Genomic DNA, 27,302 nt, shown 5'->3' with positions numbered 1-27,302 from the left:
GAGCAAGTTTTGGGGTCAGAGGGTTAGGGTTAGGGTTAGCCAGCTTCCAGCGCCCTTGGGGCGATCGTGGGTTAAGGGACCAATAGCGATACAATTACGATACAGGATTAAATTCCATATAATTAAGATACAGGATTAAATGCCACAACTTTCCCAGAAATGGATACAAATCTATAATCTGCTGAATGACGCCATTCCCCCCCCACCACCACCGCCACTGCACACTATATTGTATAACACTATATTGTCCTGCATACAATGCCAGCATAATACACCTTATACTGGCGTAATCAGTGCAGTTTAACATATACAGGGTGGAAAAACACTTGCTTGATCTCCTTTGTTACCGGGGGGACCTTCCTCGCCCGATTTGCCCTGTGGTGTTACAAAAAAGCCAAACTGTCAATATAATTCACATTGCCAATAATTACAGTACCATATTGAACAAAAGTTATTTTGTTATTTTCATATGTTATGAACAATAGTATGAACTATGAGTGTAAAACATCCCACCATTGATGATCTAAAATGCAAAACAGGAAAATCAAGAAACACTACATAGGAAAAATTTATTTCTTATGTAAACTTCCATTTAAAAAACAGTGCATCCTGTTTTAGTGTCTACAGCTACTCAGGTAGAGTGGACAGCTAAAGGTACAAAATCACTGCATAGATTCTCCAGAATAGCATATACAGTACAGCCTATATCAGTCAATCAGGAAAGTGTCAAGAAGCAGCAGTATGCATGTATAACTACAGTACATACGTGTCTGCATGTTTTCTTATAGTATACCGTATACACAGTATACAGTATACATTTTCTACCTTAAAATCATCAGTGGGTTTTAGTAAAACAGCCCTTTTAGAGTGTAAATGAATGAAATTATTTCTTTCTGTCATTTTTATCTTCACAAAATGTTTGAAGTGAAATATTCCTGTGGAACAAGGTAATTAATAAGGCAATGTAATTGTAATTACCTGTGGCCCTTGTACTCCAGAAAATCCGACCATACCATCCAAGCCGGGTTCTCCCTACGTAAAGGTACAGTTGTAATCACAGTCACGTTGAAACAGCAGGGTACTTTAAAACGAGCCCTTCACCTAATACAGTGTATATATTTCAGGTCCATTACAATGGTACAACAGGCAATATTACACTGCATTTCCAAGTTAAATGCAATTTAGTTCACACTAAATCAGGAGGGCTTTGTTGGGCACATAATCTGACTAGTGCATTGTTAAAACCAGCATTTGACTTTAAATTTAAGAGACTTATTATGAAGCTTGGTTGTCATAATTTCCCTAAACCTCCCTATCAAGTGGCTTGACTATTTTGACTTTCAGTGTGCAAAATGGAGCATGCAGAAGAAGAACTGAGTGATGCAATGCGATGGTTGCACACATGAGTGTTGGTGAAAATGATAATACTCACTGGGGGGGCAGCTGGTCCCCTGGGTCCTCGAAATCCCGGCTGGCCCTAAAACACAGTCACACGTTCGTTGGTGTAAGGCTGGAGGCCTTGCAGGCCCCGTCGACCTGAGCCCTGACAAGCCTGCAACACTCCACCCAGTGCTCTGAAGCAAAGACCCACCGGCTCCGACAAGACTGGACCCAAATCACCCGATCACCACATCAAAAGGGACACCTCACCCCCACTGGGCAGCCAGAACCCCACAGTCAAATTCTAGTAATAAGGCCTGGCTGCGTCAAGACACAGATGCATCCTACATGCACTAACTCACACTAACACATGAGGTATACATTAGAGACACATACACCCATGTTTGGTCTCGTTTGAATGGTCACAGTACGACGGGCACAATACTCTCAACCTTAAAGCGGCATGTTGTCACATAAGAGAGATATAGAAAATAAGACTAAAACCCACCAAAGCGGAGGATCTTATCACCTGGTAGAACAAAGGAGTTGTCACATTCCTCCTAAAGCAATCTGATTGGCTGAGGGTCTGAGAATTGATAAGATCAACAGTTCTCCAGGACACACACACAAGATCAGAGCAGGCCCTAAAATAATCAATCACAACCTTTGATACAGCCTGTCACCTGGTTTGGAATACTTAAGGAAGAGCTCGAGAGTAGCACGGGGAGTCACTCTGTAATCAGAGCTCCCACATTGTACTGTATGAATCTTCATCTATAATCAGATATTTTCTGCAGTTACTATGTGTCCACTCAGCTGAGGTATGGAATTGTTGTATACTTTTAATTGGATTATCTAGTTTAGGAATTGTGGCCACATGTTAAAATTCTTGCAACGCTATACTTGTTTAAATTGATGTAATGTATATTAATTGTGAATAACCTGGGTTTGATTACTTCTTGGCTGTCTGACTTTGCTGAACCTCTGCATGTTCCTCAGAGACTGGGGTTATTCTAACACTCTCTTGCAGCCTCTGAATCTACCCCGTTTCTCCGAGACCCAATGCGGCTGCCCAAGTTGAGTTACGGTGTATGTCGACTCAGCCTCTGAGGTGCGCACACGCTGGGTTACGGTAAAAGACCCGCTCAGCCCCTGAGGTGCACACACGCTGGGTTACGGCGGGTCCGGCCCAGCCTCTGAGGTGCGCACAAGCTGAGTTACGGCACAAAGTCCGGCTCAGCCTCTGAGGTACGCACACGCTGGGTTACGGTAGATCGTCCCAGCCTCTGAGGCGTGCACACGCTGAGTTCCGACTCAAAGTCCGGCTCAGCCTCTGAGGTGCGCACACGCTGGGTTACGGTAATAGACCGGCCCAGCCTCTGAGGCGTACACACGCTGAGTTACGGCACCAAATCCGGCCCAGCCTCTGAGGCGTGCACACGCTGAGTTACGGCAGACATCGGCTTAACCTCTGTGGCCCTCACTAGCTCGGATTCGGCAATGGTCAGCTGAGCCTCTGGGGCGTTAAGGGCCGCCGGGTCAGGACGGGTATCCAGGCTAGCAGTGGATTACCTTATAGTGGTTGTCCAACATCTAAACCTACATAGCAGAGTCACGGATCGCCTTCTCGGCCGAGGCGAATCCGATGTGCCCCACCGTCCGGGATTAGTGGGAGTTCAGCAATAGAAGGCACAGCCCAGAAGTAATCTAAATAACAGACATGTCATGACTGAAATTACCAATAAAGATCTTTTATTAAATTGGAGTCAGATATAATTTGGTCTTTACCTACAACGGGTAAGTAATTTTACAGAAGCGCTCGGAAGGATCCACACGCATTTCAAGCCTTCGGCTGTCCAATTGGATTCCGCCATTGGGCCAGTGGACGGTTCCCCTACATTGGTGATGAAATACTGGCTCGTGTCCGGCGGCTTTTATTGCTTATTCAGCTCTTACCGGGGCCCCGCTGACGCCTGGGACTCCCCTTATCCCTCTTGGCCCCATGATTCCCTAAAAAATATTGGGCAGATTGGCATTTGATTGGTTGAATAAGGGGTAAATGGTAGAGTGTTATTTATAAAAAGGGGATGAAAAAGTGGGCCTTACAGGAGGTCCTGGTGGTCCGGTGAATCCAGGCGGTCCAGTTTCGCCCTTTAAGAAAACCATTCGGAATAATACAATTATTTGCTGATATGAGAAGCAGGTTAAGCAGGGTGGGAAATGTGGTGCTCACCATGATGCCAGGCATTCCCATAAATCCTGGGGGGCCTCTAGCTCCAGGCAGCCCCTGGAAAACACAAGGAAGTTAGTCTTGGGTGGGGGCACAGGAGAGATTTTTGAAGTGGGTGGGGGACCAAACAGTGAGCACAAGGTCTCAACTCTTAAGCTTATCCGGCCATGCTTGATGAGGCACTTGGCGTGATTTAATATACTAAACATTTAGTTTGACATATACAATGTTACACTGTTGGCTGGTATGGAGCTGCCAATCACCCAGAAATGGCCTATTAGACAATAGCCTAAACAACAGATTTCTGCAAGCTTATATTTACTCAGCCCCAGTATTCTGTAATGTTACATATTATGTGAGGACGCATTCATACATTTATAGCTTTACTCTAACAGACATAATTTAATGTTAGCTCAAACTTGGGTGAAGTCGTTTTCTTTGTTGCAGTAACATAAATTAGCCTGTCAGAGAAATGGGGAAATTATGTTGACAATTGAATCCGACATAGGCTTGGTATAGGTTAAGCCTATATAGAATTTTCATTACTTGCTATTTGAAAGAACACTGTGACAGATCTTTGTTTTTTTCTGGGTTGCTTGTGTGCTGTATTGCATACCGCTTTGGTTTGTGTGACTAAACCTGCATCCGGCACAATTTAAGCAGCTCTGTTCTCAGCTTGTTCAAAACCCAAAACCCGCAACAGCAGAATACAAACAGAATGCACGAAGTTACAAATGCAGCAAGTATAGATGTTTCTGAATAAAATGTTTTAGAGAGTGATCTCGGTGTTTGAGTTATTTATCCTTCGTTAAATTGGTAGGTCTTCGTTTAAGTGAAACCTTTTAAAGCCATGTGTAAGCTAATAGGAATGCAAGCATTTCACTCTGTCTACCTACAAATGAGATAAAGGGAGACAGTGGGAGCACGCGTGTGCATGCACAGGGATGCACACGCGTGTGATGGGACTCCAACCTGCAGCAAACACGTGCTATGAGTTGTTTGTGATGGTCCACACAGTTTTATGAGCTTGAACTTCACAGTATTTAATCCTATTTAGGGATGCTACTTATCAAAGTTATGTTATTTTTCCCCCCTGAAAACTGGGAGGAGGGATCGGAATCCACAATAATACATGAATATCCCAAGTTCTTGACAAGTATCTTCATGTGTCTGCTCTCAAACCAGAGCCACCACCAACGACAGGATACTATGTTTACCTTTATTTGTTCATGCATATATCAGAGTGTTAGCTTCGCTTTTGTATTTAATCTTAAGTAATATGATGGCATGCTCTCCAGTACATGACTGAGAAAGAGTGCTGTGTGACTTGACTCTCACCATGTTTCCCATAATGCCGAGCAGGCCCCTCTCTCCCTTCTTCCCCTACAGACGCAAAAGAGCAGCAGGAATTAAGGCACCGCTCCCCAGACTTCACACGGATGACAGATTCTGCTGGGAATGGTTATCTTCAATGTTTTCAGTCCTGTCTCGATGCCTAAGATGCCTTCATGAATTAAGAACTAATTCAGCTTATCAATTGTATCAGAATTCAGGGTAATATTCATAAAATTAAAATGATGTTCTGATTTTTTTTTATTTTTTTTTATCAGCTAGGAAATTTCATTAACGCAGAATCTCTGCATGTCCCCGGTTTTTCAGAATATTAAACATTCTTGAGAGATCATTAAATGTGTATATATACAGATATGTATACAACGGGCCTAAGTGTTTTCTTAAATTTGTTCTTGAGAAAGTTCCAAAAATGTCTACATAAGATTCACAACGCATAATTGTTTGCAAATGTGTTCTTACAATGATGAATACCGTTGTCCCCATTAATTAAAAACGCGTGCCAGTTACAAAGTAGTGCAGGTAAACTCCCTGCTGATCCCCATGAAAGGGCATGAGATTGCTGGGTCGTTTGCTGTATTATGAAGGATAAAAATACTATTGTAGTTTAACTCCTATATTATACAATCGTAGAATGAAAAAAATGGCAATATAAAGAAATTTCTTCTTAACAAGTCACTGTTGGTGAATGTGGCCCAGTGTGCTTTATACTTTGCAGTGAGGTTTTCAAATGGTTTGCCTATTTGCATTAACTGTCAAAGAAAAAAGAAACTGTCAAATAACAACTGTGGTGTTCACAGGTCTGACCTGCTCTCCTTTTGCCCCTTTGTCTCCTTGTGGCCCCGTTTCTCCTTGGTAACCCTGAAAAGGAGAGACAATGCATTTAAACACTGCAATCTATCAGCGGAAATGAATCATTAGCATTAATTCTCAGTGTAAAGACAGCTTGAAAGGCATTAGACAAAGAAAGAGCAGATATGGCCTAAGAATAAACTGTCTATAAACTTTTAGCCCTTGTAGATCCAAAAAGAAGAGGTGTATTTAGCTTCTACAAAGGTGGCCATCATCGCAGTCTCAAGGAGAAGTGTGAAATCCACAAATAAATGAAGTGCAGTCTTACCCACTCACCCGGCTCCCCTTTGCTGCCCATCTCGCCCCTGTAGCCCCTCGGACCCTGGAGGAAGAAACGCGTGGGTCATTCAAACAGATCTTTTTGTCAAATAGAACATTCCCTGCTTTGAAGTAATATTGCAGCAAAGCATGTTTTATGGTAACCGTGTTTAAAATATCACTCAGCAAAGTTCAGTGAGCCTCCATCAGTCCAATTCTGTGCTATTAGCACCGTCTGCAACGTTTGGTGCCGGCCCACCCTGCTACAGGCATGTGCTGAGACTCAGACCCTTCAGATTGGTGACGGCTGCACAGCTGAAGTCACTGCTTGCATTCAGGAGGCGTAAATGTAGCAGATGGCGAATATGAATCCTCTGTCATAGTGACATCAGCCACTAGCATCTGCGGTATTTCATATGGTTAATTAGCCACTTATCGATCTATCACTGGGATTGTGATTCTGTGTAAAGCAATGCTATAGGCTTGAACTGCACATTACACTGGCAGGGTCACATGTTTGACTAAGTGACATTCACATTCACAACCACTATATGAATATATTACTGTGAATACTGAAAGTGCATGTTTCTCACCTTCATTCCTGACGGTCCAGCTGGACTATCGACAGCATCAATCCCTGGGATTCCATCTCTGCCCGGTCTACCTGAGGGCCCTGGAATTCCTGGGGGCCCCGGTGGCCCCTGACCGACACAGACGCATGTACATTTTATGTAATCGTGTAACTGAAATAACTTATGTAGGAATATGTAGGAAGAGAGGACAAATAAATGTGCAAAAAAACAAAAAACAAAACTTTATTTTTGGGAAATAATAAGGGCACTTTGGACCCATGATTCCACAAAATTTGCTCTTGCTGGTGGATCTTACTGCCTTTGTGAGGTCCCCCCCCCCCTCCCGCAGCAGGGTATATAACCCCTCACCCCTAGCAGGGTATATACCCCCTCCCCCCTAGCAGGGTATATAACCCCTCCCCCACAGCAGGGTATATAAACCCTCCACCCTAGTAGGATATATAAACTTCCTGGCCAGGTGGGGGAAGGAAACATGAATTAGCAATGGCAGTATAATATAGGTGTGGTTAGTTACTGAAGAAAACAGAGATACCTACGATTTTCCCTCCATCTCCTTTGCTCCCCTGTTTTCCAGGTACCCCTGGAGGCCCCTGGAAAGAGAGACAGAAGCTGAATGTTTTTTTGTATAAAGCAAAATATTACTGAAATTAAATGTCCACAAAAATTTGAGCTTTAATCAAAAAAAATCTATATTTCCAAAATTTCATATTAACACAATCATGCCCCTGAGATGATTGTCATCATACTTACAGGTGGCCCTGGATCCCCCTGGGGTCCGAAATGTCCTGGGGGCCCTTTCATTCTCTGAAGATAACACACAATAAGTGTATATAATGCATATAAACACATATGTTTACTATTTGTTATTTAAGTGGATATTTTAGATTCATATTTTTTACATTGAGATAATTCTCTAATTTTTGGTCCAAGAAGTAATTACACCAGGGACGTTGCTTGGGTCTTAAGACATCAGAGGCTTAGCCCAGAACCTTAGGGGGTGTTACCTGAAGCTGGATTTCTTGCTTACCCAGACAACTTGTTGGATTTAGTCTGGGATAAATGAAAGTGAACAAAGACAAAGTCCATCTAGGCCAGACTACCTTAAACCCAACAAGTTATCCGGCTAGGCAAGAAATCCTACTGTGTGAAACATCCTCCTGATTTGCCCGAGGGTCATCATGCTGAATTCTCCATATGGTGATCAAATCAGTCTGGTCAGCTGACAAAGTGAATACTGATTGGATCAGTTTCTCCACATGGATCATTGAATTCCCACATGGTAAGTGTGTAGCTCAATAGACAGATGGTACTGAAAAGCTGCTGAAGTCCAAGTCATACCTGGTGCCTAAAACCTCAATGATTGCAGAAGAACTTAAAGAGAAAGAAGTTATCCATAGAATAAACTTACCGGCCAGGCTGCAACAAACTTTCTGTAAAATGTATTATTCTGTAATAAAATTGGACATGACGAAATCAATTAGCAAACAGTTGTGTGCACAATATAAATAGCATTCGGCCTGTCACGTTAACTTCTGTTGGACGATATATTGTCTCAAAAACAATTACGCTAAATAATATTACTGTCATTTTAAGATAATTTTATACCACTGATATAATGATAACATGATAATGCAAGAATATTCTCAAGGCTTTGTTAACAAAAATTGCATTATATATTAATCATTTGGCACAGGGGTATAAAGAGTCATTCATTCTGTTACAGACAATATGCTGCCGACCCAGTTTTGCAGAGGCTCCACTCAGTGAAGCGAATGAAATTCCATTGTTTATCTGCCAGGGCAAATGGAACAATAAGTTGTAAATCTTATTATTAACTGTATTTTGCTATTGAGTAAATTTTTTCATCCATAAGTGCAGATTCGTAAGAACACCCCAATTTTTTCTTTTTTCCACAACTAACTCCTCTCCTTTTTTGGTGTGTTGGTTCACATGAAGAATAAAATTGCAGTGAGACATTTACAGCTGGTTGAGGACTTTAATTTGTTGGAAGAATTTTGATCTTAGTTCCATTGTGCTCAGATATTTTTCATACTATGGATGTTATCTGGATGGTTTTGCGCCTTTTTGTTTGAATAATTACATTTTGAGCATTAATTAAAAAAAGCTTAAAAAAAAAGGAACAGAAAGTCAGAAAAGTCGGACCAAATATTGTATATAAATAACTTTTAAAATTCCTTTTCTACCCTTTATGATCAGAATGATAACAAAAATGGCTAGCCGGTTTGAAGAATGGTTGATTGCGTAAGTCTGGAAATATCGACATTTGTTGGATTCCTCGCTGCAGGATTATAAAGACTCCCAGATGGCTGCAAACTGAACTAAAATATGTTTGCACTGTAACGCCATATACCTGTGCATGTTATTGTGCCAGTGTTATTGTTCTGATGTTTTAAATTTAGTTTTTATATGATATTTTGTTTTCATTTGAAATTTAGTTTTGTTTTAGGTGTGGGTTCATTAGTGTTTATTTTAAAAATGTAAATATATTTAGTTGCTGTATATTTTACTTTAGGTTTTAGTGATTTTATTTCTAGGGAGAGATGGAAAGTTGTAAGACTTTGCTGGCCACTGCAAAATGTGGTAAAGTGGTGGCGTTGGCTACTTATGGCTCAGGCTCATTGGACAAGATGCACAAAGACAAACAATGAAATCATTACTTTGTTTAAGTAGTTAAAAGTTAAGGGGAAGTATTTGACATTTGATTTTATCTCAGTTTTGGAACCAATATTTATAGTTGTAGTTTACTTGTGGTTTTCTCATCTTATTTTATTTCAGTTTATTGAAATGTTTTCGTTGACGATTATAACCCTGCCTTGTGTACTGAAAGAACATAGTGCACATTAGTTTTTGTAATATTATTTATTCTTATAACACCTATACCACACCTAATAAACTTGACTTTTAAAACCAGTGTTGGTGCTAGGAGTATGAACATCCAGGTCTAGGCATGGTGCAGCACTGCGTTGCATGCATTGCGGCGCATATGCTTTCCCGTGAATGAATCAACCCCAGCGCGAATGGCTAAAATGTTGGGGGCATTCATTCTTACGTAAACACAATTTTCCAATATTGAGGCCTTTTTCATATCAGGCTTTTGAAAAAGAAACCACATATTGTGCGATGATTCCTTAATGAAATTATCAAGACAGGCCGATATATCAGTCCATAGAGGATGCTCTTAGCTGTTCATTCAAACAGGTGTGTTTGTCTCTACTTGTCTGTAGACACATGACCTAGTGGTACCTTAAAGGCCTGCCACTCTTCTACAGAGGTCTTCCACACGATGATGGCGGGCATTCCAGGAGGACCAACGGGTCCCCGGTAGCCTGTATGCCCTGTTTGGCCCATGACTCCTGGGTAGCCCTGGGGTCAGACAGAAGAACCAATCCCAAGACACTTTGTCATGAGGGCTGCATCAAGAAGAACCAATGAACAAATCTGTGTCACTTTGTTTAGTATTAATTATACCCAATAGGAAGACAGCTAACATTTGATTGGTTTACAACTAAAGTATTTGCAACAAATAGTGACTGACAACAGGAATTCTTTGACTATACCTACTTTGTCTCCTTTTTGCCCAGGTGGTCCAGGTAGTCCAGGAGGGCCCTGGTGCCCCTGAAAAACATGGTAAAGGGACAATAGTCATCATTAAATCACTATAGACGTGATATATTAATGTTAAATATCAAGCCTTGACTTTGTTATTGAAAATGATTTTATTGTCAGTCACTGCTGGGTTAATTCTGAGATATTTCTGCCCAGCCTAGAGCAGAAGGTAGGGGGGGCACCAACAGCCCGGACCAGGCCCATTGCGCTGCTATTTCTATGTTGTAAGGCATTGCTTTTGGAAAGACCAGCAGTTTGTTTGACCAGCACTAAGAGGGCAGACCAAACCATATTTTTCCCGTTATAGGGAGGGAAAGTAAAATTGTTTTTGACTTAGAAAATTAGGAAGATAAAAGTAACAAGATTTTATGTGATTCACAAATACTATATTATGTTTTCACAAAAATATATTTTACAGATGATTATTTAAAGGCCCAGCAGGGAGGGCCATTCAGAGACACCCATTAGCCTTTGGTCTTTGGCCTAAGAGAGGAAACCCGGATGATTCAGAAGAATATACGAGCTCTACACACAGACCAGAAGTGGGATTCAACCCCCAAACCCTTGGGGTGTAAGGTAACTTTGCATTTTATATGTTACATTACATACAAAACAATAAGAAATATATAATGTTAAAGATCTTTAAACAGGTAACTTATTTTTTGCTTCTGTGAGTCACGAAAGCAAACTTGTGTCAATGTCGCCAAAATAAGTCGGCTGCTTTAGTCTTGCGCCCCCAAGACACGAATGCTGTAGTAACACCAAAACACCAGAAGAGGGCAGGGGTGACAAGCTGTTCTCCTTGTACGTTTCCTCCAGATTGCCATGTTGCTATGAGACGCTACAGTATGCAGTCAGAATGCACCCTCTATTTAATAAATTCTGGGAAATAGGCATCTTGAGGTCAAGTTTTGCCAGTAGCTTGATTGTTAATGAGAAACCAGTCTGGGCTCAGGAGAACTCCACTCCAGAATGATATCTCATTTTATCACACTGAGTGATGTAAACATACCATGAAAGTGCACGAAAATACTGTTTTTTCCTGCTTTGCTTTTTCGTTTGATTTATATGACTTTGAATTCTCTGGAGCTCACAACAAAATGTTATGGATTTACAACCATCAGAGAGAAATATTCACTACAGGAAATGACCCTTGATACAGGAACACTACGGGAAATTACCCTTGGTGACTTCATAGAAGAAGAAAAAAACATCACACCAGACTCATAGCTTTAACTAGCTTTTCAAACTCAGTTCATGTTATTTGCAAATTTACCTTAAACTTGTTTACAATATGAAGTATGTTTTGAAGCAACACATCATAAATTAATATATAATCCACCCCTCTTCCAGCTGCTTATGCTGGTTAGTGTTGCAGGGGGCAGCACATGGTACAAGACTGAGGACCACTCCAGATAGGATGCCAGTCCATCACAGGACACAGACATGCACACTCTGACTATGCTGCTCACTATTCCTAACTGCATGTCCTTGGACTGCAGGAGAAAACCTCACAGACATGAGAAGAAAATGCAGACTTCAGATACAGACTCTAGACTGAACTCAAACCATCAACTCTGGAGATGTGAGGTAAAGCCACCCATAACAGAACAGTAGGACCAAGACAAACCCCCAAATAACCATAAATTCTGCATGCCAAAGCTGTGCCACTTTTTCTGTGAGAGACATTGTTTTCTTACCCTTGGCCCTGGAGGTCCAGCTATGGAGGGTAGTCTTCTGTCCACATCGGCATGTCCTGGTGGCAAATTGCCTGAAAGGAAAGGATCAAAGTCAACTTTCATCTTAGGCATCTTCTGAGATTTATAGCAGACAAACTAATTTCCAAGGGACAACATCTGATAAATGACCAGCTGCTACTTTGACTGTGTTCCCTCTAGTACCACAAACCGCTTCTTAGAGCAGCTGACCAATGAGAAGTAACGTCCCCAGAATAAGACTGGCAACCTCACAGGCTTCCCACACAAACTTTAGTGCTAACCATCTTTTCTCTGTGGAAGTCAGAGTGACCACATTCTGCATGTTACCTGAAACATGACCTTGGCTTTCTGGGGACTTTTCTGGCAATTCTGTAATGCTCACAGTTCCGTCTAAATCTGCAGGTAGCCTCATAGTGTCAATCTTCCCTGTTACGTCTCTCTCTTTTTTGGGGTCTCCGGAGGCCACTTGTGGTTCGCTCTGTGACATGTCCCCTGACACTGTCATTTCTCCCTCTGTTCCTGTTGTTATTGTCTCCATTGCTGGATCATCTGGCAGTTCCGTTGGTAGTACTTGGGTGATTTCCTCTGCAGCTGTTTTCTCAAACTCACTTTTCCCTGTCGATTTTCTGAGATTCTCAGATTTTCCCATCATTTCAGAATCTCTCACACCCAGAACTCTGGGCCACTCATGTGAGGTTTTTACGGCAAATCCTCCTGGGCTATGTGTCAGATTTTGAGAAGGTAATATTTGTAACACAGTGGAATTTGCTTTCTCATTTGTAAAATGTCTTGTCCCTGCAGACTCTCTTCTTTCTGTTTGAAGAACTCTCCCTTTGGAATCTGGTGACTTCTGCGTTTGTGTTCTTTCTGACAAATTTTTTGGTCCATCAATTTTACCTACAACATCTTCTGAATCACCTGTCTCGGGACTCCTCATCAGTTCAGTCTGACCTTCTAGATCTGCAGGAGATGGAATGGTTTTTTCCACTGATTCAGTAGGAGTCTTGATCTCTTCTTTGCCTGCTTTCTGTGATGTTGTGTTTGAAATTGTGCTTGGGGCTGACAAAGGTGGATTATCAGTAGTTCTGTAGTTCTTACTGAGTGTTCCTGAACCAGCCAGTCTCACGATCCCTTCTGGAAATGACAGTGGAGGTAAAGGCTCTGTCAAGGTTTCTGTTACAGGTCCCTCTGTTGTGGTTTTTATGTCATCTGAAGTCTTTGTGACGCCTGACATTCCTTTATTTCCCATCCCAATCCTTTGTCCTGTAGGACCCAACTTTACAACCTTCTGTCTTTGGGCAGATCCCAGCGTTTGGTTCCCAACACTTCTTGATGGTATCATGACTTCAGCTTGTTTGCTTACACCTGTCAACTTCACAGTCAAAAAAGAGGTGAAAATTAGCTGTATTAATTAATAAACTGTATTCTATTGCAACAATCACCTCTAATCTTAATCATTTCTAAAAACAGAAATAAATACTAGGGTGTCATAATGAGTTAACAATATCATTAAAAGTAAAAAAGATACAACATCGAAAGTGCCTTGGGATTGAATTTCATCATTTGCAAGCTAACTAACATTGGTTTTCATACTGAAATTAAATTTATATGATGACAATCTTGATTTTTAATTTCAGAGTAAAGTGACTGGAGTAAACTCCCAAAAACAGAGAGTGAAATCCTTGGTAACAGGTGGAAGATGGATGGGTGTTGTACCAATCAGGTAGCCAGAGAAGCTGATTATTTTGTTTGCCCTGGTCTAGATACTGTAGCTGAGTTAGGTTGTTGCATACAGCAACAATCGTCCATCAACCGATGATTAAAAATGAACCGATATTTACTGTCGACAATTCCCTTTAAAATGGTAACCCATATTGCTTTGAACACCCATGTACTTCATTGCTGGATAGAATAATTTTAACATCATTAGAAATGCATTTTGCAAACATTGTGCATTCATACAAATTAAAAATAATTAAGTAAAAAGGTGTTGAGTAGCTGAGAGAGGGGGACATTTATTAATTTTATTAGACAGGCTGTAACCCTATTATTATCATGCTTAAAAATGACTTCATCCAGAAGATTACCCTACCCTACATGAAAAGCCCATTAACCTGCTTAGTGGTGCATAGCTAGCCAGATGATACTACTGGTATACTACTGTACCATGGCCTCATATACCTTATATTATTCATGTACTGTATATAGCAGCATTTCTTTTCATACACAGCAAGGACTTCATTTCCCTCTGGTGCCATATATTATTATATTCAGCTGTCAATAGCAACTTCACAATGTGACACATTCGTCAAACATCTAAATTTAGATTAATAGACAGTAGTGGACCTCCTGTGTGTCTGGATTTCACTTGCAGGTGATGTTTCTATATTTGTATGTATAACTGCTATATTTTATAATGTAATCTACATAACATACATTAAGTGAAGTGTAATATTGATGATTAACCTTCTTCACCTCCCAGTTTGTCCCAGTACAGGGTGAGTCTCGAGTCTATCCTAGACACCACTAGACATGAGACACCCTTGACGGTATACATGTCCGTCGCAAGTTACACATTCGCGTATTTTTGGAGTGCAGGAAGAAACTTGCAGGAACAATGAGAGGACATGCAAATTACTCGCACAGAGCCAGAGGCAAGAACCGAAGCCCAGCTCGGAAGGCTTGACGCCAGCGCGTTACCCATTCAGGCAGCCCGAATAACACAGCGCACGATGCCTGCAAAAACCGCCGCAACAAATTTACAAGGTGCAGCTGAAGTGCCCCGAGGACTCGTCATGGTATTTTAGGAACAAGCCGGCGACTTTAACGTCACAAGATAAAAAGCTTGAGGAAGTCATGGAATACTGCAGAAATTAAAGAAGGAAAAACTTCCCAGTGGCTGTGTCTGTACAGTACGTGTGGCACGCAGCGCAGTGAATTATCCCGACAATAGGACAGCATTAGCTAAAGCACAAGGTATAACATCAGTAACTGTAAAGCTGTAATGAAATTAGAGCACATTAACCCAATATCTGTGTACGTGTTTAATCTTAAAGGGCTTTCAGTGTGATCAATACTTTAATATAAAATTATAACCTAAAAGAGAGATGGATACAGCTGATCGAGGTGTTCTGACGAGTTGAGCTACATATCGAGACGTGCTATCGAGCCTTTCGGACCGTGTGCAGTTAAACCATCTTGGAGTTAGGTTTTAGGGGTTACGGTTAAGGTTAAGGGTAGGGTTTTTTGGGGGGTTAGGGTTAGAGCTATCGATTAGCACTACGGTAGTTCAACTCGGCGGTACACCACCGCGGGTCAGAAAACAGCGGGAGACCAAAATACAGAAAATATATAGGCTTATAATTGTTCTGGTCATTTTATAGTTTATTATATAAAATAAAATCAATAACAATAATAATAAAAAATAACCGTGGAGTACAGCCATATTTATTGTTTTAGAGAAGTCAAGGAGAATAAATTCAAAATGAACATGGAAACGCAGTTAATAGAACAATAGCTACAGTATACAAGGCGCGTTTTTTATTTTGCTGAAAAAAATACAACCTCCTTTTATGAAACCGCTTGTGTTACACACAGACTTCTGGCCGGTGTTTATGTTATGTATTACAAAGAAAAAGTAAATATAATCTGATATAAACATTTCTCAGAAGCAGATTATTCAAAATTCAAAATACTTCTGCCCTGTTTTCATTCAGAGTAATTCAGACGTTTTCCTTGCGTTTGGTACTGTAGGTTGAATATGCACAGTACTCTACAGCTGAACGTCTCAAGTACCATTATCATCAATGACCTCTGAAAAGTAAATCTCCATTAATATACCCTGCCCAATGGAGAGAATAGCTATAAAGTTAACCACTCAACAAGCTCTTTCGCAAGTGGCCCATATTTTTATGAGAATATTCAATATTGTCAGGAAAACAACGTTTTGACTGGTATATTGTAAAAAGCAGTGTGTTGGCTTGAATTATACAGAATTAGTATTAAAATCATGCCCATTTCCCAGGGCATGATGGGATTACAAAGCTAACAGCATGTTTTATGGAGCCTGAAAATAATAATAGCACTGGGGGCATAGAGACAGTTAAATGGCTGGCTGTGTAAATGTGATTTACAAGGAAAAAGCAGGGGACTGTATCACAAAGCCGGATTTCTTACTTACATGGATAACTTTGAGGCTAAGTAGAGGCAACTCCAGTTTTCTGATTTCACAACGCTGGTTCTCTTCTTAGCGATACAACTCATGCTACATGCCTAACTGGCTCCAGAGTAGGTTATGAGTCAGGTTCACAGATCAGGTTCAGCATTTTGAGTTGATAGCAACCCATGCACTCCCCTTGGTTTTCCAGATTACCTTACGGGAGAATTTTAATCAATATTTGAATGTTTGTATGTGCACTTCACGTTCAATAACTGTCACAGTCTTACAGTCACTGGTAGTGAATGGGCACAGTGCATTCCATAACAAAAATGTATAGGAATTCACAGCTTTCTGTGATTAATCTTGATTAACTTTAAGATATTAATTTTATCTATTTTTTAAAATTAGTTTGAATAGAGCCTCAAATTATACTTCATTGTCAAAACTGTCAGTTTTGCGTCTACGGTCAATTCTGTTTTGTTACCACTAATTTATGCAATAAACAAAATATTTCATCCAATCAAGTGCAAAAGTTACTGAGTTAATGAGAAAAAAATGACAAAACTAATAAAAAAAACTGAGCAAAATTTATCTTTAATCTTATACGAACTGATTGTTTATTGTGGGTTACATGCAATGAAGTTGAAATATTTAAAAACATTTTCTGCATTTTGTGTTACAAATTTTTGGCTACCTATTTGGAGAAAATTGTTTAAAATGTCAAATCAGAGCAACAAATGACATGATTTTAATATACCTAAAAAGGTATAATAGGGTAATAAACCTCCTGTCTCTGGCCTCCACCAAGCCTGAGAAGATAATATTGGCTGTGAGATTTCTGATGAGTGTTGGCAGAATTGCTAGTGCTAGATACATCCATGCCTCATCTTTTTGTGTAAGAAATGGTCTTATGCAATTTAAGGTTGTGCATTGTCTTCACTTATCCAGAGCTAAACTATCTTTTTTGCAGTGGATCAAATAAGTGCATTGTGGAACATTGTGTTCCAGCTCACAAAAAGTGTATAAAAACTTGGTTAGCTTGGTCATCAGTTTTGTGGAGTCTTTGTAGATGTCTTAGTGGGGTGGAGCCCAGTTATTTCGGTGCCTTTAAAGAGTTCTGAAAGGGAGGACCCTTTTCTTCCCTTTCTTGAGACTAAGAAGTGCCTTGGGTGGGGAACTGATGTCTGTACCTCTATAAAGTGTATAAATAAAGGGGAAAAAATCCCACATTTGTGAGAATGACCCATATTTTAATATTTGTTTTATGATTTAACGTAAACACCAGATGTACAGATTAATTTCATTCATTATGACTTTAAAATCTATGCCATGTGTTAATACAATACATTTCCCAGCTGTACTGTATATAATATATAAATATTGTCACGCCCTGCATTCCTTTCCCCTCATTCTCTCCATTGTGTAGCTCAAATGAGCCACATCTGTTACTTATTTAATCTTGCCTCTTGTTACAACCCTTGTGTGGATCACCCCAGGTGCCTCTCGTCTGCTCCCTCGTCAGTGGCGTATATAATGCCTCCCTGTCTTGAGCTCCCCAGTCCAGTCACTGATGTCGCTGCCTGCGTGTGCCCTGTACCCGATCCTTCCTACCCCGTTTTGACCCCTCATGGTCCATTTTCCTTTTACCCTGCCTGTACGTTCATTTAACAAAGCCGCCTTTGGTTTTCCCCATGCCTGCCTTTGCCTCCATCCTTGCTCATGACGTGATAAATATATACCTATATAAAGAAAGGAATAAATAAATATTTAAACAATTAATTGTGTCCTTTTATTTTTAAATAATTCAATAAAATGTATATTTCTAAATAACTAATGTCATCTATGTATAATCCGTAAAACTGTATTTCAAAATAATGCTGTGATTTTCATTACGCTGCCATAAGATATTACTTTACATAATGCAAACTTATCACATTCATATATTTTCAAATGATGGTTTTCTGATCCAGCTTTTTATTATTTCATAATGCATCTTCTATAATAATTATGTGCTCTGTCAATCACTTTGTGGGAGAGGACCTTTTGCTTGTGATTGGATCAAGTGTTCACTATGAATGAAGACAGAACATCGAACAAGCACAATGGTGCTGTCATCTCAAATTTCTTCCTCCATCTGACTTTGGGGGTTGCAAGTTGCTCAGTAGGCTAAGCTTCTGTGCCTGTAACCAGAAGGCTGCAGGTCCAGGCCCCCTCACATGTTTATGGGTCCTTGAGTGAGGCCCTTAACCCCCAGCTCCCTAAGTGCTGTAACAGGTGGCTGCCCTTCACAGCCAGCTTGTTCATACGTGTAGAGAGCAAGTTGGGGGGAGGCATAAAAAGAATTTTCCCACAGGGATTGATGGAGTATCTATTACTATTCCTCCCCCCTCTGACATATTACTCGACTGTTTAGCTGATTACTAGAAGTACATAATCTGAAAATCAAGTGGTGTACACTGCCCTCCTAGTCCATTGGTTAAACCACACTTTATTAAACACATGTCTGTCTTATTTATTTGTATATTTATTGTTTTTTTTATTGTACCCTTTCCACTTTCAGTGGTGTAATTATAAATGATGCTCTTCCAAAATATGCCAAAACCTTTGTCATCTTCACCGGCCAAATACCCATGCTGTGTGTGTGTGTTTGTGTGTGTGTGATGGACAAAGGAATATTGAATAATATAATTTGATTATGAATATGAATAAAAAGACTAAAAATAATTACAAAAACCACAAAGTACATATAATGATATGACTGTTCATAATCACAATATGATATTTTACAGATAAATCGCCCAGCCCTAGTTTCATACCTTATGCCTGCCTTGTACCCTTTTCTCTGGACCCTAACTAGATAAGTGATCATTGAAAAATGTTGATTGAATTTTTATATTTAACCTCTACAGCCTGGGTGGGATGCCTATATACTGTGGTACATCCTGGGTGGGATGCCTATATACTGTGGTACATCCTGGGTGGGATGCCTATATACTGTGGTACATCCTGGGTGGAATGCCTATATACTGTGGTACATCCTGGGTGGGATCCTCCACATACCGTAATCCGTCGTGTTTGTGCTGTTTGCATGTCCAGCCGCATGGTGGCTGTAGCTCAGGCTACCGGCAATGAACAAGTCAGTCAGTTCGTTACGTTGAAGTTACTATGCAATTCTTGTGAGTCTCATACTATCCATAGAAGATGTTTGTAATATAATTTATTAACATATTAATTAAAATGCATATAATTATGTCATTGGCCACTGGTATCACTGTTTTAATTAACTCATTAATTTTGTTTGATGTAAGTTAATCAGTTTTGGAGTCGCATTCTCTTAACCATAATTTCCCAGTTGGATATGTGTATATTTTATGCTGCAAGCAAGTCCTACGTAGATAATCCGACTAGAGAGTTGGTTAATCATAATTATGACATGACGCGTGTTCAAGTGGTTAATTCGGAGCAAAATGGAGGCGTTGAGAGCTACTTTTTGTTTTGCTGCCAAACGCATTCCTGTTAATTGAACTTTTCATAATCCCTTGCTCAAACATCAGGGAGCTGACAAGCTACAGTATAGGCCTACAGTATGTATCTAATAGTAAGACAAAAACCTGTCATTATTTTTCAAGCTACATAATTTAATAATCTCCTCGACATTCAAAGAAATTAAGAGTTTTGCAATGACACGCTACATAAAATTTACTACTTTCAAAATCATTTGCCTTTCACAGTGGAGCCTATATCCATTGCCTCCACCATGACTATTGTAATGACATGCCCCCAACTCGGGAACTCAGGGCTTTACGAAAGTCCTGAATTTCCCACTGGTAAATACAACATCGCAGTGACATTGATTTGCTCTCATCTCGTATTTTCGATTTCCCCCCAATTTTCGTGAATGTGAGGTTTTTCAGGAACGCATTAGTCACGTTGAAGTGGGACTGCCAGTCCTGTACATGGATATATCTGTAATGTAAGCAGTGCCAAAATCCACACCTGAAATCCTACACACACACACGCACACAAATACACACAAACAGGTTTGTAATTAATGTAATATCTTTGAGGGGACTCTCCATTCATTTCTATGGGGAAAACTCTTGACGACCAACATGACGACCGTAACCCCTACCCAGCCCTAACCTTAACCATAAGTAAGAAAATACAATTTTTACTTTTTTGATTGCATTCACAGATCCTTGTGGGGACCTGAAAAATGGTCCCTCACAAAGTCAAACAATAGGTTTTTAAACACACTGTGAGGGATATTTGGTCCCCACAATGTAATATAAACCTAATCCACACACACACACACACACACACACTCAGGAACCATTATTTTTTTTATCATTTTAAATGTTATTTACAGAGATGTTTTTTTTTTATCATCAAAGTGCTAACTTATATATCGATCAAGTCTATTTCTTGACCAGCTTGAAGAAAACAGGACTTTTTGTATTGTGAACTTCTCTGTACATTTTGGTGTCTGACTGTCAATTTCAGGGCTAAGCACCAGAGTGGAAATTAATTCACCTTTGTGAGGGAATTTTGCTGAGATATAATTATAATTTACTATTTTAAAATTATCATGTTATCCATCCATCTAATTTCCTTAATCGCTTATCCAGTCATGCTGATCCTGGAGCCTATTTTAGGAAGCATGGGATAGAATGAGCAAGGGGATTGTGGGAGAAAATAAGAGAGGGCCAGAGTACCCAGAGGGATCGAACCCGCAGCCCTAGAGCGGTGGGCCATATTATACACAAAATGTACTTTTTTTGATTGAGGTAAATAAATTAGTGACCAAGGTTACTCTTACACAATTTGGTTCAGTTCTGTTTCAGCTTCACTTAAAGAACAAATAAGAGCACCAAATAAAAATCTGTCTGAAAAGCTTTTATAAAAAAGAGCAGTAAAATATGGTGAAGCATAAAGAGCTATGTTTGTTATTTTATGCCGATGTCTGGCTTAGTATGGCATGCAGAATAATTCAGCCTTTTCATCGTTTGATCTTTGAGACTGTCACATGACTGTGAAAGATTGCTCTCTCTTGCCAGTGTCCATTCACAGGCAGGTGATAAGGGCTTTGGTTTTCATCCAGGATGTGCCTGATTCACCAGATGGTTAGCTCCTGAAAGAACTGACACATTTCTCCAGCGGAGTGAACACAGAACACAGACACATTTTAACACTCGGTGGTGGATTTGCCCCGATTCCAAAATATGGGGAAAAATGATGACCACAAACCAGGCCAAAGTCTGGCTAAATTTTACCAATAATATTGAACTTTGCCTCATTTTAAGGTATTTTATCTATGGAATCACATTATATTCCATAGCTTCTAAAGCAATCAGATTACATCATTTTTTTCAACAATAAACAAGGAAACCTATGGCAGACTCTCAGTTAGTTGACCAGGTCTTGGCCATTAGAAGATGAAAAATGAAAATTTGACTTACACAGGAAAGCAGCAGAAGGAACGGGGCTGAAGCTTGCATTGTCAGAGGTGGACAGGTGCAGTGTCTCTAATGCGCCCAGAGAATGCTAAAACAGAGCCCACTTTGGATCAGAAGCAGCGCCTTGACACTTTTCACATTCAGAGGCCATTGTAGAGGAGACAGTCTGCAAAGATATCCGTCAGAGGCTCCCAGAACGCATCCACAAGGCTAGGTATCCAGTGGTCCCTGTGACGCCTCGGAAAAAGGTCCAAACACATTACCCCCCACTTTCACACTGTAATTCTCTGTGTATAGATTCCTTAAAATATTCACCACAAGTACTTATATTGTGCAATTCTTTTTTTTCCCCTTTAAACCGTGTCCTCTGTTGTTCAGTATGTTCAGGTGTACATGCTTTTTTCCTTACTGTCTGTCACTGTGAAGACAGAAGACAGAGTGGGAATGGTTTTTATACAGCATGAGAGGGGACCGGTTACCCACAATGCAGTGGGTTGGCTGGGGAATGTCATCGTGTCTCACCCAGATGCCGCTCACACACAGGGGTCTTTGCACACACATGCAAAGGCAGACCAGCCATTATTACCTTGCAATTCATCACTTCATTGCAGCACCTTTTTGATTAAAGCTATTTATTCAGGTCATAAAACATGCAAAAGACACTATAGTTACAAATCTACTAAATGTTAACATTAACCTTTCTCCAGGTAACTCCAAATATGGTCCAAATATTCATACACACACACACACGGTACATAAATGTATATTGCTCATATATATGTGTGTCTGTGTGTATATATATTTTATTCAGTTATGTGGATGCAGGGGCACCATATAGGATGGGACGGTTAGGGCAATTCCAAGGTCCCAGAATCACAGGGGCCCTAAAATTTGGGAACATAATCAGATTGATCTGGGTTGTCGGCCCAGTATAATATGCTTCTATGGGGCATAAAATCTCTAACTGCATCCCTAATTGCATGTGGCATAGAAGGAAGTGAGAGAATTGAACTGATTATTCAAAAGATACTTGATCTTTGATACTTGGGAAACGGCTGAATATTTGCAGGATTCAGTGGCATTAAGGTTCAGGGCTGGCACGTCTGGATTCAGTGGCATTAAGGTTCAGGGCTGGCACGCCTGGATTCAGTGGCATTAAGGTTCAGGGCTGGCACGCCTGGATTCAGTGGCATTAAGGTTCAGGGCTGGCACGCCTGGATTCAGTGGCATTAAGGTTCAGGGCTGGCACGCCTGGATTCAGTGGCATTAAGGTTCAGGGCTGGCACGCCTGGATTCAGTGGCATTAAGGTTCAGGGCTGGCACGTCTGGATTCAGTGGCATTAAGGTTCAGGGCTGGCACGTCTGGATTCAGTGGCATTAAGGTTCAGGGCTGGCACGCCTGGATTCAGTGGCATTAAGGTTCAGGGCTGGCATGCCTGGATTCAGTGGCACTAAGGTTCAGGGCTGGCACGCCTGGATTCAGTGGCATTAAGGTTCAGGGCTGGCACGTCTGGATTCAGTGGCATTAAGGTTCAGGGCTGGCATGCCTGGATTCAGTGGCATTACGGTTCAGGGCTGGCACGCCTGGATTCAGTGGCATTAAGGTTCAGGGCTGGCACGCCTGGATTCAGTGGCATTAAGGTTCAGGGCTGGCACGCCTGGATTCAGTGGCATTAAGGTTCAGGGCTGGCACGCCTGGATTCAGTGGCATTAAGGTTCAGGGCTGGCACGCCTGGATTCAGTGGCATTAAGGTTCAGGGCTGGCACGCCTGGATTCAGTGGCATTAAGGTTCAGGGCTGGCACGCCTGGATCCGGTGGCATTAAGGTTCAGGGCTGGCACGCCTGGGTGATGGGCCTGACCTAATGTGCTTCAATAACCACATCCAGGTTTATAAATCTGAAGAGCTACACCGTCTTCTAGTGAGTTCCGTTTGCCATGCATCTCTGCATATTGCCCCCTACTTCTGAGGATACTTTAGAAGTCACTTCACTCCTGCCTCCCCCCTTTTCCCTGGGTAGGGTACTGAAGGTTGTGTCAGCAGTGAGGAATGTCACGTAGAGGTTACAGAAGCAACTACCTTATGGGTAGGGGTGTGTGGAGAAGCTGGGCAGCCCTGCCTGTCAGAATGAGGCCCCTGAGTGAATCTCCGAAGGCACAACTGCACCAAAGTTATTGGAAAAGGGATGAGAGGATACAAAGACCTGTAATCAAAAGACAAACCCCCCTTCCGTAAATACATGACTGCTGACTTCATCAACTCTAAAATAGAATGATGGGAAATTCTGTCAGACCACTAATTAATTTTTAATACCATTGGGAGCTGTGTGTCTCTGCACATTGGCCTTAGACACAAGCTCCTTCTGAATGGCAGCGCTGCCATAAATTCCCACTTTGCAAAGCTCACAATGTACAGCTTTTGTGGAAACTGGGTCACGGAGGTGCTGATTCAGTGCTGCGGTTCTTTTGATGCTGAACTTTTGTGGTGTTTAACAGCTATTATGTTAATTGTCCATCAATCTCTGTTTATTCATGTCCAGCAGACACTAAATTCTTTAAATAGTTCCCCCAACACATTATATAATTTAGTATTTTTTGGACTGATACACCTGTAACTGGGACATCAATACACTGGCTTTGTTGCTTGTCTCATACTGCTGTGAAAATTCACATATCAAAGTGCTCAGTGTCGGACCTTGTTTATATATAGTAACTAATTAGCATTTAATGTAATATTACTTACCTCTGCATGTAGCTACGTTTGCAATTACAGTTTAGTCTTTTTTGCGTGGTGTTTCCATTGCAGTTTGTTCACTGCCATACATACTGTAGTGTAAGATTTAGTATATGTTCATATATTTATTTCCACGTTTATGTTCAATAATGTATTTGGATCCAGAGGGATGATAAAACTGCCTGTTGCTAATCAGATCCAATCAGATTCATTCCTTTTTTTTTTTTTTTTTTTTGCAGAATCAGTTAAGTTCCTGTCTCTGACTCAAGGTACAATTTAACCGGAACTTAAGGTGTGATTGTGCCTGAACTAGAATAAAATGTACTAAGGACATTATAGGTGAGTCATATGACTGAGAGGTCTGATGGAACTAAATCCTATAGTAGGGATTGTACTATAAATGGGGTTTGGGCTGGGAGGAGTAGCCTACTGGCCAAGAGTTTTTAAGCCAAATGATCTAATTGCAAAAGGGTTACAGTAACGATACTTTTAGTTGAACTGAACTGCATGAAAAGTACCATTCTCCTATAAACCTTGACTGACCTCACTATATGGACCTTCTCCTTTCAGTCTAACTTCACAGCTCTCTGTAAAGTCTTTCAGGAAGATGACAGATTTACCTCACCATAACAGTGTGACACCTAACGTTCAAGTTCACGTCTCTTGCTAACACTCTTCATGTAACATTATTTTTAAAGGCACAACCTTTAATATGAAAACACGCCAAGAACAAAATGAAAAAACAGACATTGATATCACAATTCATCATATCCTTTCTAAATAAAAGTCTAGCATTTATAGCCATCAGACATATGTTTTGGTTCCAATTTAATTATGGGAATTAATTAGTCATGAAAATTAATTAGTGAACCAAATTCAATTAAAATTTTATTACAAGCTCACATCAAACAAGCTGCTTCTTTGAGATGCTGTTTTTGCCATCAATGGTGCACCAATGTATAGGTACAATCAGTGGCGTGCACAGACATTTTGGGGGGCAAGTGCTCCAGGGGGAAAAAAGGGCAGTTTTTGCATATGTGGAAAACCTTTTCTTTTTATAATAAAAAAAACGCACAGGTTAAATGCAATTTGACTTTTATTTCAAAACATTCTCTAAAAATAGACCAAAATGTATGAGAACGAATAAGACTGACTGTGGTCATTACAAGAACAGGGCAGAATGGTCGTTTTCACAGGCAATTGGGAACTGCCTATTTTTCCTTTAGCAAATTAATGTGTTAATGTTGCCAATATGTTACACCAAAAAAAATTAACATGTCTAACCAGTGCTTCTCAAAACTTTTAACATGCACCCCCAACACCGTACCCTTCAAACTACCAATAACAACGTCACTGTTCTGTCACAATCAGGTCACAACACAGTGCGTAAATGTCTGCGAGCATCGCTGAGTCAGTAACAACCAGTTAGGCTAAAGACTGCATCTTTAGACAGTTGGACGGTGTTCTAACTTTCTCACAGGAGACACCTACTAAAGACAGTCAAAGACATTAATTTCAATCTTACCAAAGTAGGACAGTAGTTGACGTTAGTTATGGAAAGGCTAATCCACAAAAACGGAGAAACGTCCATAATTCTATTATTCATAATCATGTCAAGGTTTTAGGTTTTTCTGCAGTTCCATCTCTAAAAAGTGTGATGTCTTCCCGTCACTGACTTCAGTTTGAAAACTTTGTATTTATTCACAGATTTCCGTGAGATCATCCTAAAATTTGTAACAAAAAATGGGCTCAAAAGAGCCCTCTGCCTAACGGCATGTAGCCTATAGCATAACGTACGTGATATTTTCAATAGTGTATGCAAAAAGGTCGGAATTGATGGAGAGTGGGGTTGCCTAAATGGTTTAGGTTACATTTTAAATGTGTCGTTTTTTTGTTTATCCATATGGATGGATGGAGGGGGCAAGCTGGCAAAGTTTGTCATGTGCAGTTTCTGACAGGCTACTTCACAACAAAACAATTGCAGGTTGGTCTTAGAGGGCAAACAGAATAATTTCACTCGATTCATGGGTTACCTGACTGGTTGGGAAGGGAAAGAGCTGCCGTGTTGTCCGCCGTGGCTCCCAGTCGCTATAGTTAGCCTACTATGCCTACTCCAAGTAGTCCTATGTCATGCCGCTGCTACACGCCTCACAACAAATGAACTGCAAGCGTGTTCACGTGACACGGTGACAGTGAAAAAGCGACAGGGTTCGGGTGTCTTTGAAGAAGGGGCACAAATCAAGCCATTATTTTCACACCTTTTTAAATCGCGCAGCTTTAAAAAAAAAAAAAATCACGTCTTTCAAAAGGGCACTTTTTTGGACTGAGGGCAAAAGGGCAAGTGCTTCAGCACCACCTCGTCTCTATCTGTGCACGCCAGTGGGTACAATAACACAGTACGACCTAATAGATTGAATACATCTGCTTGAAACCATATTTTTATGTATTCTTTGAACTGTAGACACTTATCTATTAATACTTAATACAGTATTTCATTGTATAATATATGCATTTATACAAAAAACCAATCGCTGCATTTCAAAAATTCAAGATGGAAGTCATAATCGTAACGCGTAAATATCTTTAAAGCAGTCATTTAAATGCAGAGTCATGTATTTCAGGTCCAGAGAGTAAAAGTCCAGACCAAGATTTTGTTTCATCCAACCAGCTGAGAATAAGGAGTCACAGGCACAGAGTACTCAACTGGTAGGTTGAAACAAAAATTCTGGTCTGGACTTTTACTTTCTGGACCTGAATTACCAAACTCTGTATAAATTCCAACTGTTTGAAATACTGGCACTCATGAAGATCAAACAAAAACCAGAAGCCTGTTGGTGATCTTCACCAAATACAGAGAGATGTCAACTAGCATGCCTATAATTACCTTCTTCAGAGTTATGCCATTCCACCAGTATTAAGATTAAAGCAGCCTTTCAATCATCAGTA

At 40.5% G+C, this 27,302-nt stretch overlaps 1 protein-coding gene across 3 annotated transcripts; it reads right to left on the bottom strand.

Moving 5' to 3' along the window:
• Nucleotides 1–294: 294 nt before the first annotated feature.
• Nucleotides 295–22,027, bottom strand: LOC140578498 (uncharacterized). 3 transcript variants are annotated; one of them, XM_072699803.1, is made up of 18 exons: nucleotides 21,627–22,027; nucleotides 12,336–13,380; nucleotides 11,991–12,061; nucleotides 10,246–10,299; nucleotides 9,928–10,047; nucleotides 8,072–8,110; nucleotides 7,414–7,467; nucleotides 7,200–7,253; nucleotides 6,664–6,771; nucleotides 6,081–6,134; nucleotides 5,768–5,821; nucleotides 4,949–4,993; nucleotides 3,614–3,667; nucleotides 3,487–3,531; nucleotides 3,337–3,390; nucleotides 1,433–1,477; nucleotides 979–1,032; nucleotides 295–375 (listed from the first exon to the last, which is right to left on the bottom strand). In XM_072699803.1, exons 1-18 carry the CDS (start codon nucleotides 21,663–21,665, stop codon nucleotides 301–303), a joined length of 2,064 nt encoding a protein of 687 aa, XP_072555904.1. In that variant the 5' UTR covers nucleotides 21,666–22,027; the 3' UTR covers nucleotides 295–300. The 3 variants fall into 3 exon arrangements, 2 of the variants coding, with proteins under 2 accessions (XP_072555904.1, XP_072555905.1); XM_072699804.1 differs by lacking the exon at nucleotides 21,627–22,027 and adding an exon at nucleotides 16,189–16,472; XR_011982713.1 differs by lacking the exons at nucleotides 295–375; nucleotides 979–1,032; nucleotides 1,433–1,477 and having other exon boundaries at nucleotides 3,340–3,390; nucleotides 6,089–6,134.
• Between the last annotated feature and the right edge of the window lie 5,275 nt (nucleotides 22,028–27,302).

This window comes from Paramormyrops kingsleyae, chromosome 15, assembly GCF_048594095.1.
Source record: "Paramormyrops kingsleyae isolate MSU_618 chromosome 15, PKINGS_0.4, whole genome shotgun sequence".
Lineage (NCBI taxonomy): Eukaryota > Metazoa > Chordata > Actinopteri > Osteoglossiformes > Mormyridae > Paramormyrops > Paramormyrops kingsleyae.
Note: the sequence above shows the minus strand (reverse complement) of the source record. Positions and strands in the feature narration are given on the sequence as shown.

Coding starts and splice junctions, on each gene's coding strand:
- LOC140578498 (XM_072699803.1), bottom strand. CDS start 21,665: ATGCAAGCTTCAGCCCCGTTCCTTCTGCTGCTTTCCTGT. Junction 13,381..21,626: donor TCCTTCTGCTGCTTTCCTGT/GTAAGTCAAATT, acceptor TTGACTGTGAAG/TTGACAGGTGTAAGCAAACA. Junction 1,478..3,336: donor CAGGCGTCAGCGGGGCCCCG/GTAAGAGCTGAA, acceptor ACTGTGTTTTAG/GGCCAGCCGGGATTTCGAGG.